The 21,286-nt window shown below is 36.7% G+C and overlaps 1 protein-coding gene across 1 annotated transcript in view; it reads left to right on the top strand.

Moving 5' to 3' along the window:
• Positions 1 to 21,286, top strand: part of CNTNAP4 (contactin associated protein family member 4) — a 245,529-nt gene that overhangs the window by 159,180 nt on the left and 65,063 nt on the right. The window contains exons 10-12 of the mRNA XM_041769954.1: positions 2,476 to 2,647; positions 8,427 to 8,533; positions 11,229 to 11,348. Of these exons, the coding sequence (XP_041625888.1) occupies positions 2,476 to 2,647; positions 8,427 to 8,533; positions 11,229 to 11,348 (399 nt within the window). The remainder of the gene's footprint in view (positions 1 to 2,475; positions 2,648 to 8,426; positions 8,534 to 11,228; positions 11,349 to 21,286) is intronic.

Here is a 21,286-nt window from a genome sequence, read left to right as displayed (position 1 = left end):
ACTGGACACCCTGAGTCCCAAGGCAAACTGTCAGTTGTTGGCCCTAGAAGACCTTCTGCTCTGCTCTGTGTGTGTGAGAGCCTCCCATGTTACTAGGATCCGTATTATCTAGGTGGAAAGCTCTTCTTAAATTGCTAATTCTTCAACCAGTTTATCTTCAAGTAAATAAATATCCCATGTTCTGAGATACTTCCCATCAGTTCTCTTCCACTTCTCTCTCAATTCACCTGTGGCTTCCCAGTGATCTTATCATCCTCAAGTCTGCCTAACATGGCTGCAGTCTCCTCCACCAACCTGCATTGTATTTCCATTCTAGGAAGTTCCATTCTAGGAAGAAAGACAGTCATGCTGGGAGGGGGGCTTCTCAGAAACCACAGTGTTCTGCATATGCCACACCAGACTCCATTATCTGTCCATCCTTTTCTACTTTTTCTCCCTCCAACTGAGTGCTTTTCAAAAATTCAGACTTCATTGTGGTGCATTGTGCTCAGCTTTTATCATTTATAAATTGTAAATTTTAAATCTGTGTTCTCCAGCTTGAGGACAGATAAATGTCTAATTTCTGCAGTATTACCCCATGTGATCTTTGTGCTCTTGAATAACACCCTGTGCAGCACAGACTGGAGGCACTAGGCCTTGTGCAGTATTTCCACCCTCACTTGCATAAATCAGCCATTATCCATCCAGTGAACAGCCTGGACCACCATGAAGCCAAAGCTGACATCTTACTTCTGGTGTGGTGACATTGAGTGATAATTTATCTGTCATCCTTGGGGGGTGTTTCACATGCCGACCGCCTCCAGTAATGGATTAATTAATTAATTCAGCATTCAGTATTCCCAAGAAATCTTCATATTTTAGAACTCCTATCTCAAACAGGTTCAGTACTGAACTTTTTTCTGCTATTGCATTATATTAGCTTGTGGTTGCCTGTTATTGTAGACTAATGAGGCGAACCTGGCTTGAACCCTTCTTTATTCATAAAATCTCTTGCTTATTAAACATTATAGCTAGGAATATGAAGTGCCTCGTGATATGACGATGTGCTTTCTGTAAAGTTCCGTAATCTTTCTTTGTCACTGCGTTTGCTTAGTTTTATTCCCTACAGGCACATTGTACAATTTATTTTAATCTGAAATGGTTTGAAATGTGTCAGGAAACACTACCTGGAGAAAAGGAGATTAGCAGAACTGTTTATATTCCTGGCATATTGTAGTCGCCCCCAAATATTATTGAACTATTACCCTCTCAGTTATTACTTTAACATTCTTAATTGGTTAATAAGTCATCTAGAAAACATATCGAAGTTATAATAACCATATCCTACACCACAGAAGAATTTTAAGCACTGAAAATGTGTGTCTGTACCATGCACAATAAATTGATAGTCAAAGAGCTTTCGTCACCTTTCCTTGATCTATCAAATTTGAAACTTCAAAGCCTCCCTTGGTTAAAATGTGATATTCCAATGCCCTTGATAACAGTTTTAAATATGAATCCTGGCCTTTACTTGCCATGTAAATGGGTTTTGTTAGGAAAGCAAGCATTAAAGGGAAATATCCTCAGTCACAATATTTAATTATAATTAGAAAAAGAGTGTGGATTGTATAGGAATCAGGAAGAAAAAGAGTGTGGATTGTATAGGAATTAGTAAGTTGGTGATTCATTTCTTATTCTTTGAAACTGTAATAGAGCTTGACAACCATAACAGCAAAGAAAGATTAATGAAAAATACATAAGTATAATATATGTGTTCATACTCCATAAAATTATTTATTTCACTTGGCTAGAGAAACACTTAGAACATCATTAAATCCCAGAGAATAATGGTTAATAATATAGTTCTTTATTACTTAAATAATTAGAAACAGGTCTTAGGTAAGTGTTAGAAAAAAGTCAATATAAATGGAACATTCTTTTATGAAGCAAAGAATAAATAAAATCACAATGAAATGTTTTTGACATTAAGTCATTATGATTTATTAAAATGCATGTGTGTATGGCTCTTATATGCATATGAAAATAAAGTATGTAATTAAATAGTTGGTAATGTTATTCCAAGCCAATATAACTCTTTTCCAAATTGTTAGCTTTAAATGCCAAGGTTTCACTGTTATTGATTTATCTTTTCTTATCTACAGTGCACATTTTCAATCTTTATGCCTTTTTTCCTGTGTTTAATATATATATATCATTTAATATTATATAATGATAATAATAGTATATATAATGTATAATAACTATTATAACATTATTTTATGTGAATCCTGTGGTAGTAAGAGAAATATTTGTATGAATTGCAATATGTCATTTAGATTAAACTAATGATGACTATGAGGGGCCCTTCTCTCTTTTAATTTAAAGAAATTAATCAAGTGCCTCTTTCTTTTTTCATAGTGAAGTAATCTGTGATACTAAATCCTGATTCATTATGATATATCCTAACTTAACTTTGTTTTGTTTTGTTTTGGTCAGGTTGTCCTGACAACAGCTTTGGATCCAAATGTAAAAATCCACTTGATGGATTTCAGGGATGTATGAGACTCATTTCTATCAGTAACAGGATAGTAGATCTGATTTCAGTTCAACAGGGATCCCTTGGAAACTTCAGTGACCTCCAGATAGACTCATGTGGAATCACAGACAGGTAAGGACAATCTCATTTCTTTACCTTGACCTGTCCATTTTCAAACTTTTGGCAGCATATTAAAATTTATATAGAAAATGATTATGTTTTTAAACTTCTCTTTCCTGCCATCACCTGTTCCACAGAAAATGGATGATATTCACATTAGAAATAAGAGAATACATTTTTAAAAAAGAAAAAGAACAATACATTTTTAGTTTTATGCTTCATATTTCCGGGGATAAAATTTAGATGGAAGACACGTGACTGTGTTATTTTTATGTACAAATGCTGCCAATTTACTAAAGGTAATATTGATGCTGCTGTAATTTTAGATAGGTATAAATGTATCAAAATTATATCATTAAACTCAATAGATTAGTACACTCTAACAGTAGTATTGATCACCATGTACCAATAAGTCAGAGACCTTTGAGGCTGGTTATAAAGTGCCTTTTGCTCCTCTGACAACTGAGTAATATTTTCAGAGGCATGGCAATTTAACTGGTTGCTATACTCCTAATGTGTACCTTTCACAACCCATTACTGTCTTCTCTGCAGGAAAAGTCAAAAGGAGCCTCTCCCCTGGAAAAGTTTGGAGCTGTAGCATTGATTAAGATATAAGGATGATCTCATAATTTCAATAGGAACTCTAGTACAGGACATGATAATGCAAGATTTGGGAGGACAAGTTGTAGAGGACAAGTAGCTTTTAAAATAATAATTGATAGTTAATAATTTAAAAATATTTTTAGGCATGGAGAACTATAGCCAAATAATCTTGCCAATCATGCTTTAGTATCAGGGGTGTTAATTTTAATTATTGAGTTCAGGGATCCCTGGGTGGCGCAGCGGTTTAGCGCCTACCTTTGGCCCAGGGCGCGATCCTGGAGACCCGGGATCGAATCCCACGTCGGGCTCCCAGTGCATGGAGCCTGCTTCTCCCTCTGCCTATGTCTCTGCCTCTCTCTCTCCCTCTCTCTGTGACTATCATAAATAAAAAAATAAAAAAATAAAAAAATAAAATGTGTGATCGCTTTAAAAAAAATAATTATTGAGTTCAATGGAATGTCATAGCCATTACAGGTAAAAAAATTAAGCAATGTTGTGACAGACTTAGCCACTACCCTATAGTAATATTCAATATATATCTTGAATAAACATAAATTCTGAGCTTTAAAAATAACTTTTCAATTGTATAAGGGATTTTATCAACATAAACACTCATCTATTATAAATGATATATTATATCTGATAGACGGTTAGTCTATCAGTGTCTCTGGATCCTATTTTGAACACTAATAGATACTGTGTTGTGTGTAGAAAAAAATAATTGTAATCTCATTTAGCAGTGGATTAGAAGGCCATGCTTTCCTCTCTCTGAATATACATGTATTTATTTAACTCAATGTGTAGATAAAATAATTCTTTCTATAATGAAAGATGATATGTAAAGAAAGAATTTAGACTGTAAATGTCAGGGACTAAATGGCAGTGACCTTCTCCATAGTTACATCCATACAGCCCTGGAACCCTAATCCCGATATGGGGAAGGGCATGTGGCAAGGCTTCCTGAGCCAGCTCTCTTGAGGTGTGGGATCACTTCTCAGTGGCTAAAGACCATGAGGGCCCCGTGGGAAGGGTCAGTCATTCACACTATTAGTGATAGTTATGTTCACCATCTCAGTTGCAGACAGTTCTTTCTGTACAAGCTGATCTATACTTCTCCCATGGGTTTCTCTAAAGCTGCCCTCATACACAAGGAATCCGGACTGCCTGTTTTCTGAAGATACACGCTTGTAAAACAGAGGACCGTGATACAGCACAATTGGAGAATGAATAGTTTTGACACCACATCTCAAAAACACTTTTCAGAAATAGTGAGCAAATTATGGATGGATCTTGGCTATCCATGATGTCTTTTTAAAGAAACACTTATGACTAATGGTAACCCTAGTAATCTTAAAAATAATAGCAAAAATTAAAGTAATTTTGGTATTTGTTTACCTTTTAAATTTCCAAAAGTATCTCTGAACTCATCTCTTATGTTCAGAAGAAAACATATATTCATTTATTTTGGTCTTATGTGCTATACCGATTGACGTAGCTTCCAATCACTATTTCAATAAAGGCTTTTTAAAAATCTGTTTACCAGGATATATTCTAAGCACTTAACATGGATTAGTATTTAAGTTTGTATGTGTCAGGATGATGTGAGTGTGCAAGGAGTCTGAGAATATATATATGAATGACCTACAAGTGCGTGCATGTGTTGGGATAGTATGGATGTTTGTGTGTGTACATTTGTATGAGTTACTGTGTGAGGAGTTGTATGATGGTATGTGTAAGAATTTGTGTGAATATGTAAGGTGCTTTTGGATATGTGCGTGAGCTTGTGAGTGTGTACATGTGTGGGAGAGGCTGTATGCAGTGACTATGTTCTAAAGTGAATTTTACTTATTTTTTTTAATTTTAAAGATCTAATTGGGTTTATTAAATGATTTATGAATTGGGCAGTGTCCCATTTTAGCAGATATGGGGGCCCTCCCTAAAATGATTTTTAAATTAATTAATATGTATTTAAAGTAATCCTCACAAAACCCCTTAGGGCTTGTTTCTGGTAGCATTTGTTTCTTACAAATTTCTTCTGAAAGCAGATGCACAGAGAGGTGGAGTTGGCTAAGAGGACATGGCTCAGAAGCAGAGCCCGCATCAGATCTCAGTTCTCTGGGGCCAAGAAAGCCCCACTGAAATGTCTGTCTGCCAAGCTTCATAGCCCCCTGCGTGCACATTCACATTTATTGTGGTTACTATTCATCTATGTACAATAAACTCATAATTTAATGGTTTAATAAATTGCAATTAAAAACAGGAACTTTAAAATTATACTTAAAAGTCTGACAGGAACTTAACAGTGTTAGCTCTTTTTTGCCTTTGACTTTAAGTTGGATCAGACCTACCACAGAAGTATACATATATTTGCACACATGCTCACACTCACATTTACATAGCCTTTAGCACACATTCTTTACACACATAGATGAACAGCCATTGCACAAGTCTCTCATGCATATGTACACACGTGTATGCTCACTCACACACCCAGAATTCTTTTCCATGCACAACCCTTACACATATACTCATTGTACTCACATCCCTGTGCTTCCTCACTCATTGATCCACACACATGCACACACTTACAAGACCATTCCCACACCCCTTACACATTCACATCTTCCATATACACAAACACTCATCTAGAAGCCCTCACTTTGTCCTCCGTGGACATGCAGGGGAAGTGGCCCTAAGGCAGAAATCTGGGTGTGACTGAGGGTTGAGGGCAGTGGAGGTGATGATGGCACCAAGGAGCCGCTGCCCGTATCATGTGTCCGTGTCCCCAAACCAGTTTATGAGCAATGAAATAATGATGGAAATGTCTATGGGAAAATGTTGGAGCTAGAAAGAATAGTTGATAGGTTATTTCACTTTGTTTTGGAATGATTAGTGGGGAGAAAAGTATAAATTGTTTCGACATTGAATGAAAATCAGTATTTCATTCTGCAATGTAATTTGCCATAGGTTACTTACTAATTGTCACAGAGCTATTACATGGTGAATTTAAATAACATCTACAATCCAGTATTCACATTGTAATAAAAAATATAAAAATTCAAGTCTAATAGGAATCAAGGAAAATGAACTCAGTATCCTTCAGCAGCAGCAAATCAAACAGAAATAGCACATGGGTCACACTAATTATTCATTCTTCAGGAGCTTAGGTATAACTGCTCACACCTGCCCCCTTTTAAACCGTGGCTGAGGCCTGTAAAGAATAGCCTACTCTGTCCTTTTCTTTTCTGATCACCAGCTATGATTATTATTGTTTTAATTTTTTTAATCTCCCTCTTTCTTCTAGATTGTTATTGATTTAAATGCATCATGAAACACTCTCCAAATGGAATTCTGTGAATCTATAAAAATGCTAAAATATATATAAATTTAATTGGCAATGAAAGATGCCGATTATTTACTTTAAAAAGCAGGTTGTAAAATAACATATGATTATATTTATAAATAATCCCACACAAATGCATATTTATATATATGTTTATAGTGGTGATTTTAATGTATGAGGTTATAAACCATATTTCTTCTCTATTGTTTCCTGGATCATATGAGTTTTATACAGTGGATATCTATTTTTTATAATCAGGAAAAATCAATAACATTATTTTTGGTTAAAACTGGAGAAATCCTATAAGCGAAATATGAAGTTTCTCATCCTTAGTTTTAATAATGAAGGTGGCAGAAACACCAGCATGAAAACATTCTTGATAGGCCTTAGAGCTTATTTTTTTATTCTGGGGTAAAAGAGAACATTTCAGGCTTTGGTCTCAATATAGTTTTCAACCTAAATTCTAAAAAGTATCAATAATCTGATCAGGGCTGTTGATACCAAACAGTTGATCAGTTGATACCAAAAAGCTCCCCAGCTTCTCAGCTTTTTTGTCCACAGCGCCCTATGTATTTCAGTGATTTTCTCATAGTGTTTCAAGCCCAAGGATATTACTAACACTTTCATTTAAAAAGTAGCTTAGGTCCAAACAACATATTTATGTTCTAAAATTTAGTTACTCTTAAAAAAGAAGTGTGTGTATACAATCATATAATTTTTTTTTTACAATCATATAATTATAAATTTCTATCTTATACATAGTTTTATATAATTTGCAAAATCTTTTAATTTTATTTTGAGTGAAACACAACTGCTTTGTAATTACGTGTGTTCACCTGTTGAGTACTGCACAACTTTTCAAAGCTTGGAATCAGGTCAGACACTGCCACCCTCATTTTTGTTCAGCACTGATTTCACATGGTACTAGTTTTTTTTAATCAACTACCGAAAACCCAGCTACTTAAAGCTAGGGCATCATTAAAAGGAATGTATTATGATCTAGTGTTGAAGTTGAACTACCTCAAGCTAGGAAGTTGCAAAGTCTTGGGGCTGATATTGAGTATGCCTGCATTTTTCTTGAAAAGTTAAAATATCCTGGGAGCCTCTGTGAATTCCATTCAGCTCCCAGGAACACCCTGACACATTGCTAGGAATTCGTGTGTCTATCCAGTGTGCCTTCAACATTCTTGGAGGTCTTCATTTTACTTAAAAAGTGAATAAAGGTGTCCCTCTCTCTTCCTTCTTCTTTCCTTCTCCTTCTATATTCCTTCTTCTTTTAAATATTCAGTGTAGGGCAGCCCCGGTGGCCCAGCGGTTTGGCGCCGCCTTTGGCCCGAGGTGTGATCCTGGAGACCTGGGATCGAGTCCCATGTTGGGCTCCCTGCATGGAGCCTGCTTCCCTCCCTCTGCCTGTGTCTCTGCCTCTCTCTCTGTCTGTCATGAATAAATAAATAAAGTCTTTAAAAAGTAAAAATAAATATTCAGTGTAGTAAATCAATGTGATTAAGTGTTGTTATTTTATGTAAGCTCTTGATATTTCTGGCAACATATTGAATTAGTGTTATGTCACTTAGGGAAAAGAAAGGGCTCTAATATAGTGGGCATGATGAAAATTAAGCAGTCACAACTACCTGAGAATTGGTTGAAATCAGATGAACTTATTGATTAAAGGTTTGGTTCTGTGATTAAACCACCTTAATGACAGACTGAATTAACCATTAGTCATGTTAACTTTACCCTTTCTGTTACTGTTGACATTCTTCTTTCACATGACCGTGTATAATGATCAACATTCTATGATTGCTCGAAGTGAAAAGTAGTGATTGTATCTGCACCTTTCCGTAGGTGTTTGCCCAACTATTGTGAACACGGTGGTGAATGTTCCCAGTCTTGGAACACCTTTCACTGCAACTGTGCAAACACTGGTTACACAGGAGCTACCTGCCACAACTGTAAGCTGAACGCACTTGCTGCTGCTTCCCTCTGTTCTGATTTCCTTGTTCCACTTCCCTTCCCATGGCTGTGTGCATATATGTCCATGTATTGGAATGTACAACCCTGAATTCTAGCATCCAGTTGCTTTCTAGTTTATTTTAAATCCACACCTCTTTTTAAGAAGTTAAGGATGGCAGATAATGATGTTAATCATATTAGTTTATGTTATTGAGTATTTTCTAAATGCCAGGTACTGACCTAGTATTTTATATCCAAATTCCTTGAATTCTGATGACCACCTTAGTGGGTGAGTACTGTTATCACCCCCAGTTTACTCATGAAGTAACAGAGATTAATCACCTTGCCCCAGCCTCCTTAAATAGTTGAGGCACAGTGAGGATTTGAACACTTGCAATTATGTTCCAGAGCCTGGAATCACAACCCACATTCTTCCTATATTATAAACCATGCAATTTTTCTTATGAAATGTTTGCATGTGTTAATAAGACTCATGTCATTTTGATGTCCACTTTTTCAGTACATATTATGGAGAGATCTAAATGCCCATTTTTCTTTCCCATTTTTTTCATATTATTGCTGACATTGCTGAGTAACTCAACTACTACTACTATGTTCTATAGCCTTGACTTCAGGCAAGGGTGTTATGTGCAAAGTCATCAGACTCCCTATTCCTGGTTTCTTCACTGTGTGCTACTTTGTACTCCTGCCAGAGTTGAGATTGGAATCCTAGGCTCCCAGCCCTGGACATTCTGTAAGGGATCTTCAGAAGTCCTGATTCAGGGCAGGTGAGGGTATGAGTTGGAGGAGCTCTGGCTCTCACCCCTCATGCCTGTACTGCTGCAGCCAGAGTCATTCCTAGGGCATCAGTTTATCTGTTGGAGTGCCTCATAAGATCATGAAGAATGCCTACTGTTGCTAAAGCCACACCTCACCATAACCAGAAGCCAAGTTACTTGAGCCAGGTCACCCAGCTTGCAGAGGGACAGTCTATGCTACTTTTTTTATATGCTCCATCATCCTCACTGTAGTAACTAACTCAAAACAAAAAGCTAGTTGGAGGTGTTTAACTATTTATCTGTACTTGTTACCAATGAATGAATCTAAATATAAACACAAACAACTCTGAGAAAAAAAAATTGTATGATAAATAAGATATTTTCAGCTGTGGCCACATGGTGTTCTAACCACTGAGTTAACTTACTAGGTTCTAGAGCAGAGAGTTCAAATGGATCTGTAGGGTTTTGGCCAATAACCATTCTGAGAAATGGGGCTAGGATGACAAACCTGGTTATAGTGAAGCCTTTACTATTGTTAGCATAAATAGAGAAAGGGGCAGGGATAGAGTCTTTAAAGGTTTCATTAGAATATAATACGTTATAAACAGTCATGTTATGAAGAGTTAAGCACTACACATAAAGCAAATGTCCTCCCCGTTACCCTCATGCAATCATGTTTCCTTTCTAATACCAGCCCTGACTCTCAAATTATGTGTCTATCCTGCCAACCTCTTTCAAAGAATTTATGAACATATATATGTGCATATAGAAGTGAATAAGCTAACCATTTTTACATGCCCATTTCACTGCACAGAATATAAATGTGAGTAGAAAACAATCTATGTTTATATTCTTGTAATATATGATAGGAACAAAACAAAACCATCAGACTGTGGGGTAGAGAAGTAAATTTGTAGGATTATCTGAAATTTCTGTAACACTGAGCAAATTAGTTACATTATTTCATATTGCCTAAAAAGTCATTAATATAATTTCCAAAAATTTGGACTAGATCAAGGAAAGATATTCAGGGCATTGCTTATTTCTCATTTCATAAAATAAAAAGCTTGATGGAATTTATCAGTTCATTTGGCCAAGTGTTCAATGAGACGTGTGCATCATATACAATTGTTAATATCAAATTTTGTACATGGCAAATGTATAATTGTATAATCAAAAACACCCAATTATGGATCAAAATACATTGAGACCACTTGAGGGCATATTTCATATAAATATTTCTCCTGCTTCCAATTTTAATTATATTAAATTCTTATTACAGGGTATTAGAAAGTTTCTTTTATAAATTACTTTTAAAATTATTGATGAGTTTTGTCAGTCATAATTTAAAAAAAAAGACCGTATCTATAAATAATTTTATGTGAGAAAGGAGAATAGTTACATTATTTAAAACTTTTCTATTATGTAATTATTGGATAATAGTGGACTATTTAAGGAGATCATACTCCCGTGTTTCAGATGTTAATTACAAGGTGACACTAGAATTAGAAATTCCAAAGCGGATGTTGAAAGATCCATTTGGATGGATGTCCAAAATGAATGTTATAGTATACTTATAAGTGTTTTGATATTTAAAACACCTTCTCTTTTGTTGTTTTGCCAAATGTAAAAATAAACTAATTTTTATTTTGAGTAAGTAATTTCATATTCTATTAATGACAAAAATGCCACAGAATTCAACCTCACTCTCCCTTTTTCTATATAACCTACTTTTGTCTGTATTAATTTTTTTTTAAAAAAGAAAGGGTTTTGTTTTAAAGTATGTTTTACCTTTTCTCCTGGTCAATAATATACATATTAAATTTCAAAACTTGGCATATTTTGTGTTCAAATTAAAATTTAAGAGATTCATTGTATCCTATTCCATCATTTATGAGGATCCATTTTTTTACAGCTATCTATGAGCAGTCCTGTGAATCCTATAAGCACAGAGGAAATACTTCAGGGTTTTACTATATAGATTCAGATGGAAGTGGTCCCCTGGAACCCTTTCTTCTGTACTGCAATATGACTGGTGAGTTAATCAACTCTCATTTAATAGTTAAATTTGCATGAATGCTTTAACCACACAAAATTAAAATGAAACCAGTAGAAAGTTGACCTAATTTGCAACTTGATTAAAATGTATATTGTTCAGTGGAAGAACTTAACAAAAATCTTTAAAAAATAGTTTCATGGTAATGATTTAAAAACATTTCATTATTTTCAATGAATGTGATATTTGTATAGAACATCTAATAATAAATGTATCTTAGTAAATCCCCAAACATAAAGGACAGATTTTATTTCTCTGAGAAAATTGATTTAGGTGAAAGCTTTGAAAAATATTTACATTTTTAAATGTAGGTAAACATGACTTGTGTTCTTGAATTCTCTACTTATATAAATTTAAATAGGGATTAATGGTCATGGAAAATGTGTTTGATTAAATTCAACATTCATTCATGATAAAAGAGAAGATGAAAACTCAATAAATTACCAATAAAAGGAAATTTCCTTCTTTAAAGAGTACTAACAAAAAACCTATAACACATATCACACTTTATAGTGAAATTGAAAGCTTTACCAGCAGTAACACAAGGATGCCTGCTATTGGATGCATTCTTCACCGTCATACAGGAGGTGCTTGCCGGTGCAATAAAGCAAGAGAAGGAAATCAAAGATTGAAGTACTAGAAGGGTAGAACTAAGATTCTCATTATTTGTTTATGACCAGGTTATATGTTGAGCACATTCTTAATCTACAGATAAACTATTAAAATTTTAATGATCACTGGATATCAAGTTAATATAAAAATTAACTTTATTTCATTTCTGTATACCAGCAGTAAGCAAAATGAGGTTTTAGAATATTTTGTTTTTAATAGCATAAAAAAATCTCAAATACATGGTAATAAATCTATGAAAGATATGCATGGCTTCTACATAGATAAGTATAAAATGCTCATGAAATAAATTAAAATTCTAAAAAATGAGGAAATACAAAAATAAAAAATTCTATTGATTAGAAAACTCAGTATAGTATAAATATGAATTCTTCCCATGTAGGTAATGATTTGATACAAATCTTGATTAAAATTCCAGTGGGGTGTTTATTTGTTGGTTGATGTAACTGTTTTGGTGAAAACTGGTATGCAGGTTCTAAAATTTATCAGCAAATTTGAAGGGATGGGAAGAACCAAATCAATCTTGAAGAATAAAGTTGAAGAACTCCACTCTAATAGATAAAAAGATGTTATACTGATAGGCTAAGTGAAACAGTTTGTGATTGGCACGAGAATAAACAAGTAGACCTTGTTATTACAAAGTAGAGAATCTGTAAACAGACTTACTCATATATGGATTGTTGACTCACTGCAAAGGTGCCATCCATATACATGAGGGGAAGATGGTCTTTATTTTTTTTTAAAGATTTATTTATTTATTCATGAGAGACACAGAGAGAGAGAGAGAGGGAGACACAGGCAGAGGGAGACTCAAGCTCCATGCAGGGAGCCCGATGTAGGACTTGATCCCAGGTCTCCAGTATCACACCCTAGGCCGAAGGTGGCGCTAAACTGCTGAGCCACCTGGGCTGCCCAGAAAGATGGTCTTTAAACCTGTGGTGCTGGTGGGGGTGCAAGAGGGGTTGTATATAAAAGTAAAAAGGAATCTTGATCCCTCTCTTCATCATCAAACCCCAAAAAATGGATCCTAGATGAACTATACTGTCTAGTATATTAGCCACTAGCAACAAATGCCTATTTTGATTCAAATTTAATTAAACAATTAATAAAATTAAATAAATGGAAATAAATCTAAAAAATTTTAATTAATAAAAACAAGATTAAACATCTATTTTTTTTTCAGTCTCACTGGTCACATTTTAATTGCTCAGCAGCCACCTATTCATTTCATCATTGCAGAAAGTTTACATTGAATAGCACTGTGTTAGGAAGTCACAGTTTTCTGGAGCAAAACAAACAGAAAAAGGAAGTACTAAGTTGAAGTAGGAGACGTTTCAGAGGGGATTCACCATTTAAGGTCAGGCAGTGAATATCTGGGGAAAGGACGTTCCAGGCAAAGAAAATAGCAAATGATAAGTGCTGAGAGCTGTGATCTTACTAGGTGCATTCAGAAAATAGCAACAAATCTAGTGTGGTTGGAGTATGGCAAGTAATCGGGGAGTAGGTGGAGAGTAAGAGAGAGTCAAGTAAGACAGGGGCAGGAGAGGAAGTCATGAGGTCCCTACAACAATGTATAAATAAGGTCTCTGGTTTTTACTCTGAATGAGATGAAAAGACACCAAGGAGTTTTAAGTAATGATGGGTGCCATCTGACTGCTTTTGATGGGATCATGATGGCTCCTCTGTTGGGAAGTGCCCACCTAGGAGTAGAGGTACACACCCACATACACACTTATACACACCCGTATACATGGGTATATATAAGATACAGATCTATATGTTTGCATATATAATATATGTCCATCTGGAGTAGAGACCTGCTTGGGGACCAGTTCACATATGCAAGAATCCATTCAAGATGATTGTGGTGGCTTGCCCTGGATAATAGAAATGTGGACAGGGAAGGGAGGTTTGACTTTCTCATTGAATACATGTGAGGTGTGAGAAAACAAAAGGAAACAAAAATAATACTACATTTTAGCTTGAGCAACTGGAGTAGTTGAGTTGCCATTATTTGAGATGTGGTCAGAAAAGATTTGAAGTAGGGGGCACCTGGGTGGCTCAGTCAGTTGAGTGTCTGACTTAGGTCAGGTCATGATCTCAGGCCTGTGACATCGAGCCCCACAGTGGACACCACTCTGGGCTCAGTGCTGCACATGAAGCCTGCTTAAGATTCTCTCTCCCCCCCTTCCCCCTCCCTAAAGAAAAAAAGAAAGAAAGAAGAAAGAAAGAAAGAAAGAAAGAGAGGGAGGGAGGGAGGGGAGAAGGGAGGGAGGGAGGAAGGGAGGAAGGGAGGAAGGAAGGAAGGAAGGAAGGAAGGAAGGAAGGAAGGAAGGAAGGAAAGGTTTGAGGGGAAAGACCAGCAGCTCAGTTTTACACATTTTGAGTTTGACATGTCTGTGACACATTCAAAGGAGGTACTGAGAAGACAGTTGAACATGGGAGCAAAAGTTCCTTTGTATTAATATGTGATTCTAAAAACTGGAGGATGGTGGCAAAACCATGGCAACAGATATTTAGAGAAATTAGAAAATTAGAATGTGTCTTCAGAGATTTTTCATATAACACAGCCATGTGGCTTCCATTTGCTTTTCCAACTGTTAAGGGCTTTGCCTGTCTTAGTCTGTTTGAGGTGCTAAAGCAAAATAACCACAGACTGGGTAGCTTACAGACAACAGAAATTTATCCCTTACTGTTTTAGAGGCTGGGGAGCCCATGATCATGACGCCAGCATAGCTAAGCGAGGGCCTCTTCTGGGCCACTGACTTCCTTTATCCTTACATGATGGAAGGGGCTCCGTGGGGTCTCTTTTATAAGAGGACTAATCCCATTCATGAGGCCTCCACCCTCATGACCTAATCACCTCCCTAAAGCACCCCTTATTAATACTCTTCATTATCCTTAGAGGTTAGGGGATTCAACATGTGAATGGGGGGGGGCACAGATATTCAGAGCATAGCTCTACCCCACACACCACAGCAACCCCAGACAGCTGATGGTTTCCACGTTTGTTCCCTCTGTGAAGTTCCTCCTTCCACACAGGACACATTCCCAGGCAGCACCTTGAGTCAAGAGGTTTTGACAAAGTGGCTGGGGTGAGACAATAGGATCAATATTTTATGAATCTTCCCAGTTGATTCTTATGTGTACCCAGCTTGGAGAGTTGCTATTTTGGGCCTGTGGTTCTCAAAATTTACAAAACAGACTGCTCTCTTGTATGAGAATTAATAAATTTGGAAATACCTCACAGTGAGGAAAGGAAAGCTTTGCAAACGAGAGACAGGAGTTCAGGTGTCAACTAACTTTTTGTACAGCTTGGGCTGTGAATGAGATATAACAATCTTATCAGTGCATCCCTATGAATCCTGTCTCCCCACAATGCATCCTAAAGTAGTCACATGCGCGTGCTTTGGAGTCTATAAATCAGATACCTCTAGGTTGATAAATATCTCTCATCTTTAAAACTCTAAGGAACATAGTAGACACACACACACTCCACACCCATACACACACACACACACACACACACACAGTTCTTGTTATCCGCGATGGTTATGTGCCTTACAGCAACCACAGACACTAAATTAGCAAATATTGGACCATTGCTCCTAGGGAAATGTAGTAAGATTCGATTCCTGCAAGCCTCTGGTCACAACATTCTCATCAACCGATCAACCCATAACCTAATTTGAGTTGTGTTTCAGGTTAAGGACACCTTATTAATATATACTGTTAATTTATCAACATTGAGCTCACAACCGATGGCACCGTAACTCATACCACAGCGAAGCTTATTCTAGCACATGTTTTCTTATGAGGCACATCGCAGCCTCCTTGTGCTTGGAATCCTAGATGGCTTTTCTGCACCACACTTGGAGTCCATTTTAACAGTGAAATCATTAAGAAAGAGCACAGAAATGGAAAAGAAATGGCATTGGATAGACCACAAATAAGATACTTGTTGACAGTATGCGAGCTAAGACAAGGAGACAGAGCGTGGCCTGGTTCCGCTTCAGCTGGACACGTGTCTAGTGGGCAGCTCAGGCTTTTTGCTGCTTTGTGCATGTGTCCAGGAGTCTGAGAGCACCTCCGTTTGGGGGGGGTACAAATAAATATGAGTGAGTAAGCGATTCACAAATAATGAGGACCTGCAAATAATGACTATTGAGTATATACACATACGTACATATATGTATGTTATTGTTCTATGGGTAATTCCAAAATGTATAAGCCATGTGATCTTATGTTATCTAAATGATAAGGAAATTATCAATTTCATTTTACTGAATTACTCCATTTCTGTTAAATCAATATTTACCTCGTCATATTACTCTCCCAGTTATATGCCTCATATTAGTCAGTGAAGTCTCATGTTAACTATAACAACTCTAAGAGACACGAGGGAAATATGTATATACACACAGAGAGCGGGGGAAGGTGCTTCAGCAAAATTATCAGAAAGTATTGATGCAGAAGACATTCGTGACGTCTTGACGTCATGACGGCTTGAAAAGCAAGCCATTGAGGGCAGAGACACAGATAATCCGGTTACGAGACAGCTAAGTGTCTTCAGGAGCCCCAGAATATTGAAATACATTCACACTAAAGTGAATGTATCCCAGAATCCCAGAATGTAACAGCCCAGTGAAAAATAATGTTACAGCTTGAAACATTTCCTATTGATCCGGTTTTGCAAATGAGGAAAGCAGGGAGGTTGGGGAAGGCAGGCTCAAGAATCATTAGGGAGCAATCAGGGACGGAAAACCTTGTCTCTTCTCTCCTAGCCTGAACATTTTTCCACTAGAAAAGGCCATGTTCTATCAGTGTCTCATTGCTTGTAGCCAATTACATATTCTCTAGTTATATGAATCAAGTATTATAATTATAAAAACAAGACAAAATGCTGAATCAGTAACTTGCAAATGTGTAACTTTAAAAAAAATCCAGTTATGCGTCTAGAATCAGTGTCAAACAAATGATTCCACATAGGTTTGAATACCTTTAAGCCTTACAAGCTAAAAACTACAAAGGGAACTTCTTTTGAGTAGAGAATTTCCCAAACTATGTTAAAGACTGAAAATTCTTTCTAAACAGAGTACTGTAAATATAGTTTAAAAATAAGGAGTCAGGATAACATGAATCCCAGTGGCTGGCCCTATAGAAATGTCCACGGCTTTTTTTTCTTCCACACTAAATCCACTGTTTTTCCTATATAATGAAATGGTTTTATGTTCAAGATGTTTCTCTTCACCAAACATTGCATTGTAAGGACAATTGTTTCAGTGGGGAGCCTGATGAGTGCTAGAGCCAGCCTCAAACTTTGGTGACGATGCTTATTCCATGGCTTACGCTCACCCTTTCTCGTTGTACCACCACTAGGACGGCTGGACCTAGTTTTGCTGACTCAGTAAATTGAAAGACCACTCTGCTCCCTGAAAAAGCTCTCCATGTGCTTCTGGGACAGGAGCTCCTGAGACCATTCCCTGGGAAGGCTGGAGCATATGAGATATGTAACAGCAAAATTATTTGTACTTTAGGGATTTCAACAAGAAGGCCTTCTTGATAGGTCTGAGAGTTAATAACTAAGGATCATTAGTCAGAGGCAGCCTTGTTTACATCAAGCTTTGCTCCAGAATCCTGGCTGTGCCTCCCTTTCCTCTCCCAGGCTTTCCCGGACACAGCACTTCCTATCTGACCTCCCAGCTTTTAATCACATCTATCACCGTCCGCTGTTAATCCTGGAGGAACACAGGCTCTGCAGCTCTGTTGCTTAAACAGCATGTTTTTTTCTTGACACTGTTACCACGCTAAGAAATAGGAGCCAACCTAAGATAAATCAAGTTCTTAATTACTCAAGTGCTTTACATACAATCTGTATGTTTGAAATCTCCTCAGGGAGAGACACCGGTAGACCCACACTGCCTTTCAATTTTTGAGTGTATTTATTAAATTTCATAGATTTTTTCTGCCCATTGCATCTGTCTTTCCTGACTTGTGTCCCTATGTCTCCTTACCGCAACTCTCTTTGCATTTGGGTAAAGGACAGTTTTCAACAAAGTAAAATCATGACTCTTACACAGATATAAAAATAAAAACTAAAAAACACATTTTAGAAAGATTTCATCTAACGCATTATTAATGAGGAAACTGGTAAGACGTCACAACCAGTCCAAAGGAGAATCCAAGGGACACACATAGCTGTACATCGCTAATATTGAAATTAATATGCAAATGGAGGCGGGACTGGCTTCTTCCATAGTGGAGGAGGGAGAGCCCATGGAACCTGGGCCAGATGAAATTTGCTAGTGTATGGACAATCGTTCCTTGTTGTAAGGAAATAATGCCTTGCTTGCTAAGCAAATAAGTAAGTGATAAATAAATAAGTAAATAATAAGTAAATAAATAAGTTAGTAAATCTGGAAGCCTCTGTTAAAGGATAATCTCATATAAATGGATGTCTTGGAAGTTAGAGATAGTGAATTTCTCTGGAGAGATTAGAAGGCTTATCTCCCCCAGAGATATTTGCCTACATTCTAAAAGTGATCAAAACAAGACAAACAAAACAAAACCCTATGGCCTGGTGCCTTTCCTCAGATGTCTGTTGTATTCTAGAGCCAGAATTCCTCTTTCCCTCTGTGAAGGGGAGGAGAAGATGTGCTCAGCCATCCCCTAAGACCAACACCTCCAAGTCTCATAATTTGGGGGTTTCCTCTTGAGGTACAACCACAGCATGTGCAGGTGCTTCTGGTACTCCCTGGATTGGCCCCAGGGAAATTGGGTGGTAGAGAACCAATGATGCTAGGATTTTCTGTGAGGAAATTGTCCCTGATCCGGGGACTCCCGTGTCTGTTAGCGTAGCTCTCTATCATCCATCTGTCTAAAGCTAGATCCAGTTAGAAAGATAGAGATAAATGGATATAATTCAGGTAGGATGGGACGATAACTGGTTAACTTGCAAGTAGGATAACATCTCATACTCTTCATAGTTTCAGACTTAACTTGCAAAACGGCCAGTTTCCAATTTACAAAGCTCTAAGACAGCTAAAAGCCATCATAGAATCAGAATGGTTGTACTCTAGTCTGGACAGCACATTGTTTTTATTCATTCATTTATTTCCTCATTTCTTTAATATCTTCTGCATCTTGTGCCAAGCCCCTGTGCCTTGTGCCACAGATACTGTGGGTAGCAGATCAGAAACTATCACTCTTCTCATAGAGCCTGCAGACTAGTGGGGAAGACCCATAGAATAAATCATAAAATACTGAATCATAAATTATGATAAAGTCTGCATCCTTTACAGTCATAATTTCTAAACATCAGGTAATGCAGTCATGTCTGAAAAAGCAGTAAAGAGGCCCTGGATGAACAGTTTTGAGAGATTCCCCTATTAGCAAAGCACATGAGCTGTGGAGCATGGCTACTGGGCACTTGTATCCAGTGTTCATAACCTATTGTGATGATTCCATTGTGTCTGCTTTGCCCCGAAATCTAGGTTATCTAATAAATGCAACATCTGTTTAACTTCCTATTTTGTAGAACTTTTTTTTTTAAAGAACGAAATCACTTACAGAACCTACCATAAAATTGTAATTTTAGAATTTCAAAAGGAAAAACATTTCTGTGCACTGTCCTTTAAGGGTTGTCCAGCACCTTGGCCTTGGATTAAATTTACAACACCTTAAAAGACCTTTGGAATCATGTGTTAGTTGTGAGCCAGTGGATGCTGCACGCTAGGGAAGCGCCTCTCAGTGTGACTGAAAAGACAAAGAGACAAAGGCCTCAAGCAGGTATATTGTCCTGCATCTTTGGCAGCTACTTGGCCAGAGTTGAACTTCCTCATGAGGCCATTGATTTACCAGAAGGAAAGAAGAATGTTCTGTTGAATAATAAAGGCAGAGTCCAGTGGAAGTTAGGCTAACAGATTTGCCTGATTAATAATCATAAACTTCTAATAGCCAAAGTTGAGTTGGCTAAAATCATAGAATTTCAGGCCTACTATACTGTCTCCTATGTTTATCTTCCAAAATTGGGAAATGGAGGCTCAGATTTTACCTGACTTTTCTTCAGTTCACATTCCATTCCAGATCTGCAACTCAAATATCCTGATGGTCTCTATACTATATCACTATCTGGCCACCCCTAATTAATACCATTAGCTTATACAGCATGTTTTCTCTAAGGAAATTAATTTACTGATAAAGCTCTATGGTGAGCTGAAATGCAAGACAGCAATAAAAGTAACAGCTATTGTTTCCAAGAAAAATAATGATGCACACATGGAAGGCAATGAGGCTGTCAAAGTTGTCTCCTGTCTCATTTAGCAGACCTGTCTATTCAAAATTCTGGTGACCTGGAGAAAGGTGGGAGTGAAATTATGTATCTTGTTTTGATGGTCGATCCATGTGAATGTATTAACTAAAAAGAGGGGAAGAAATTACCTACTGTTTTCCTCCAATTTGGAATAGTCCTCTATAATACAGAAGAGTTCTGTGACTTAACAGCGCATATAGAGCAGAGTTTTGACAACTTCCAATCTGTTTCTTATCTATTAAGTCAGAGGCCCTTTCATTAATCTGTTCATGTGCCTGCATCTATCACAGTAAATATAATGTGAAGTCAATTTCTAGGGACGTTGAAGGCTACATACAATATGCCTATCTTCTGTTACAAACTGTAGGATTTTTATTTCATTTAATAATTTTGGTAATCATTATGACGGTAATGTTTACAGACATTCAGGTGTCAGTGGCGATTACTCTAGTGAGTACTCAAAGGTACTTTATTTTTGTGTTCATTGAGTTGCTGATGCTGTATCAGAAGGGCTCAGCTCAAAGGAGTAACTTCCTATGGCACTGCATAACTATGCACATCACACAACACCAAAATGAATATTTAAAGTTCGATTTAAAAAGAAATTGATGTGCACTCATAATTAAATGTTGTCTGAAGAGAGATATATATAGGCCATAAAAATTTGACTTTCCTTTTGCTGATAACAGGAATGATTTTTTAAGAGTAGAAAAGTCATTGCTTACATTATGTGACTTAAAATACTTTAGAAATTCAAAGATACACCTTTTTTTTTCACATTGTAACATCTCTGAAATCAAAGTGTGTCAACAATCAACAATGTTTTATAATTATAACAGGCAGCTATGTTTTTTCTTTTATGAGATAAAATAAAATCATGATGCATCTTTAGACAGTCGAATATTGGATTCGATGAATTGAAATGTGTCACAAATTCTAATAATTAGTTTTCTTAATATTTTTCACCATAAACATT

The sequence above is a fragment of the Vulpes lagopus genome, chromosome 10, assembly GCF_018345385.1.
Source record: "Vulpes lagopus strain Blue_001 chromosome 10, ASM1834538v1, whole genome shotgun sequence".
NCBI lineage: Eukaryota > Metazoa > Chordata > Mammalia > Carnivora > Canidae > Vulpes > Vulpes lagopus.
The sequence above is the reverse complement of the archived record's forward strand: the minus strand, read 5'-3'. Positions and strand labels throughout refer to the sequence as shown.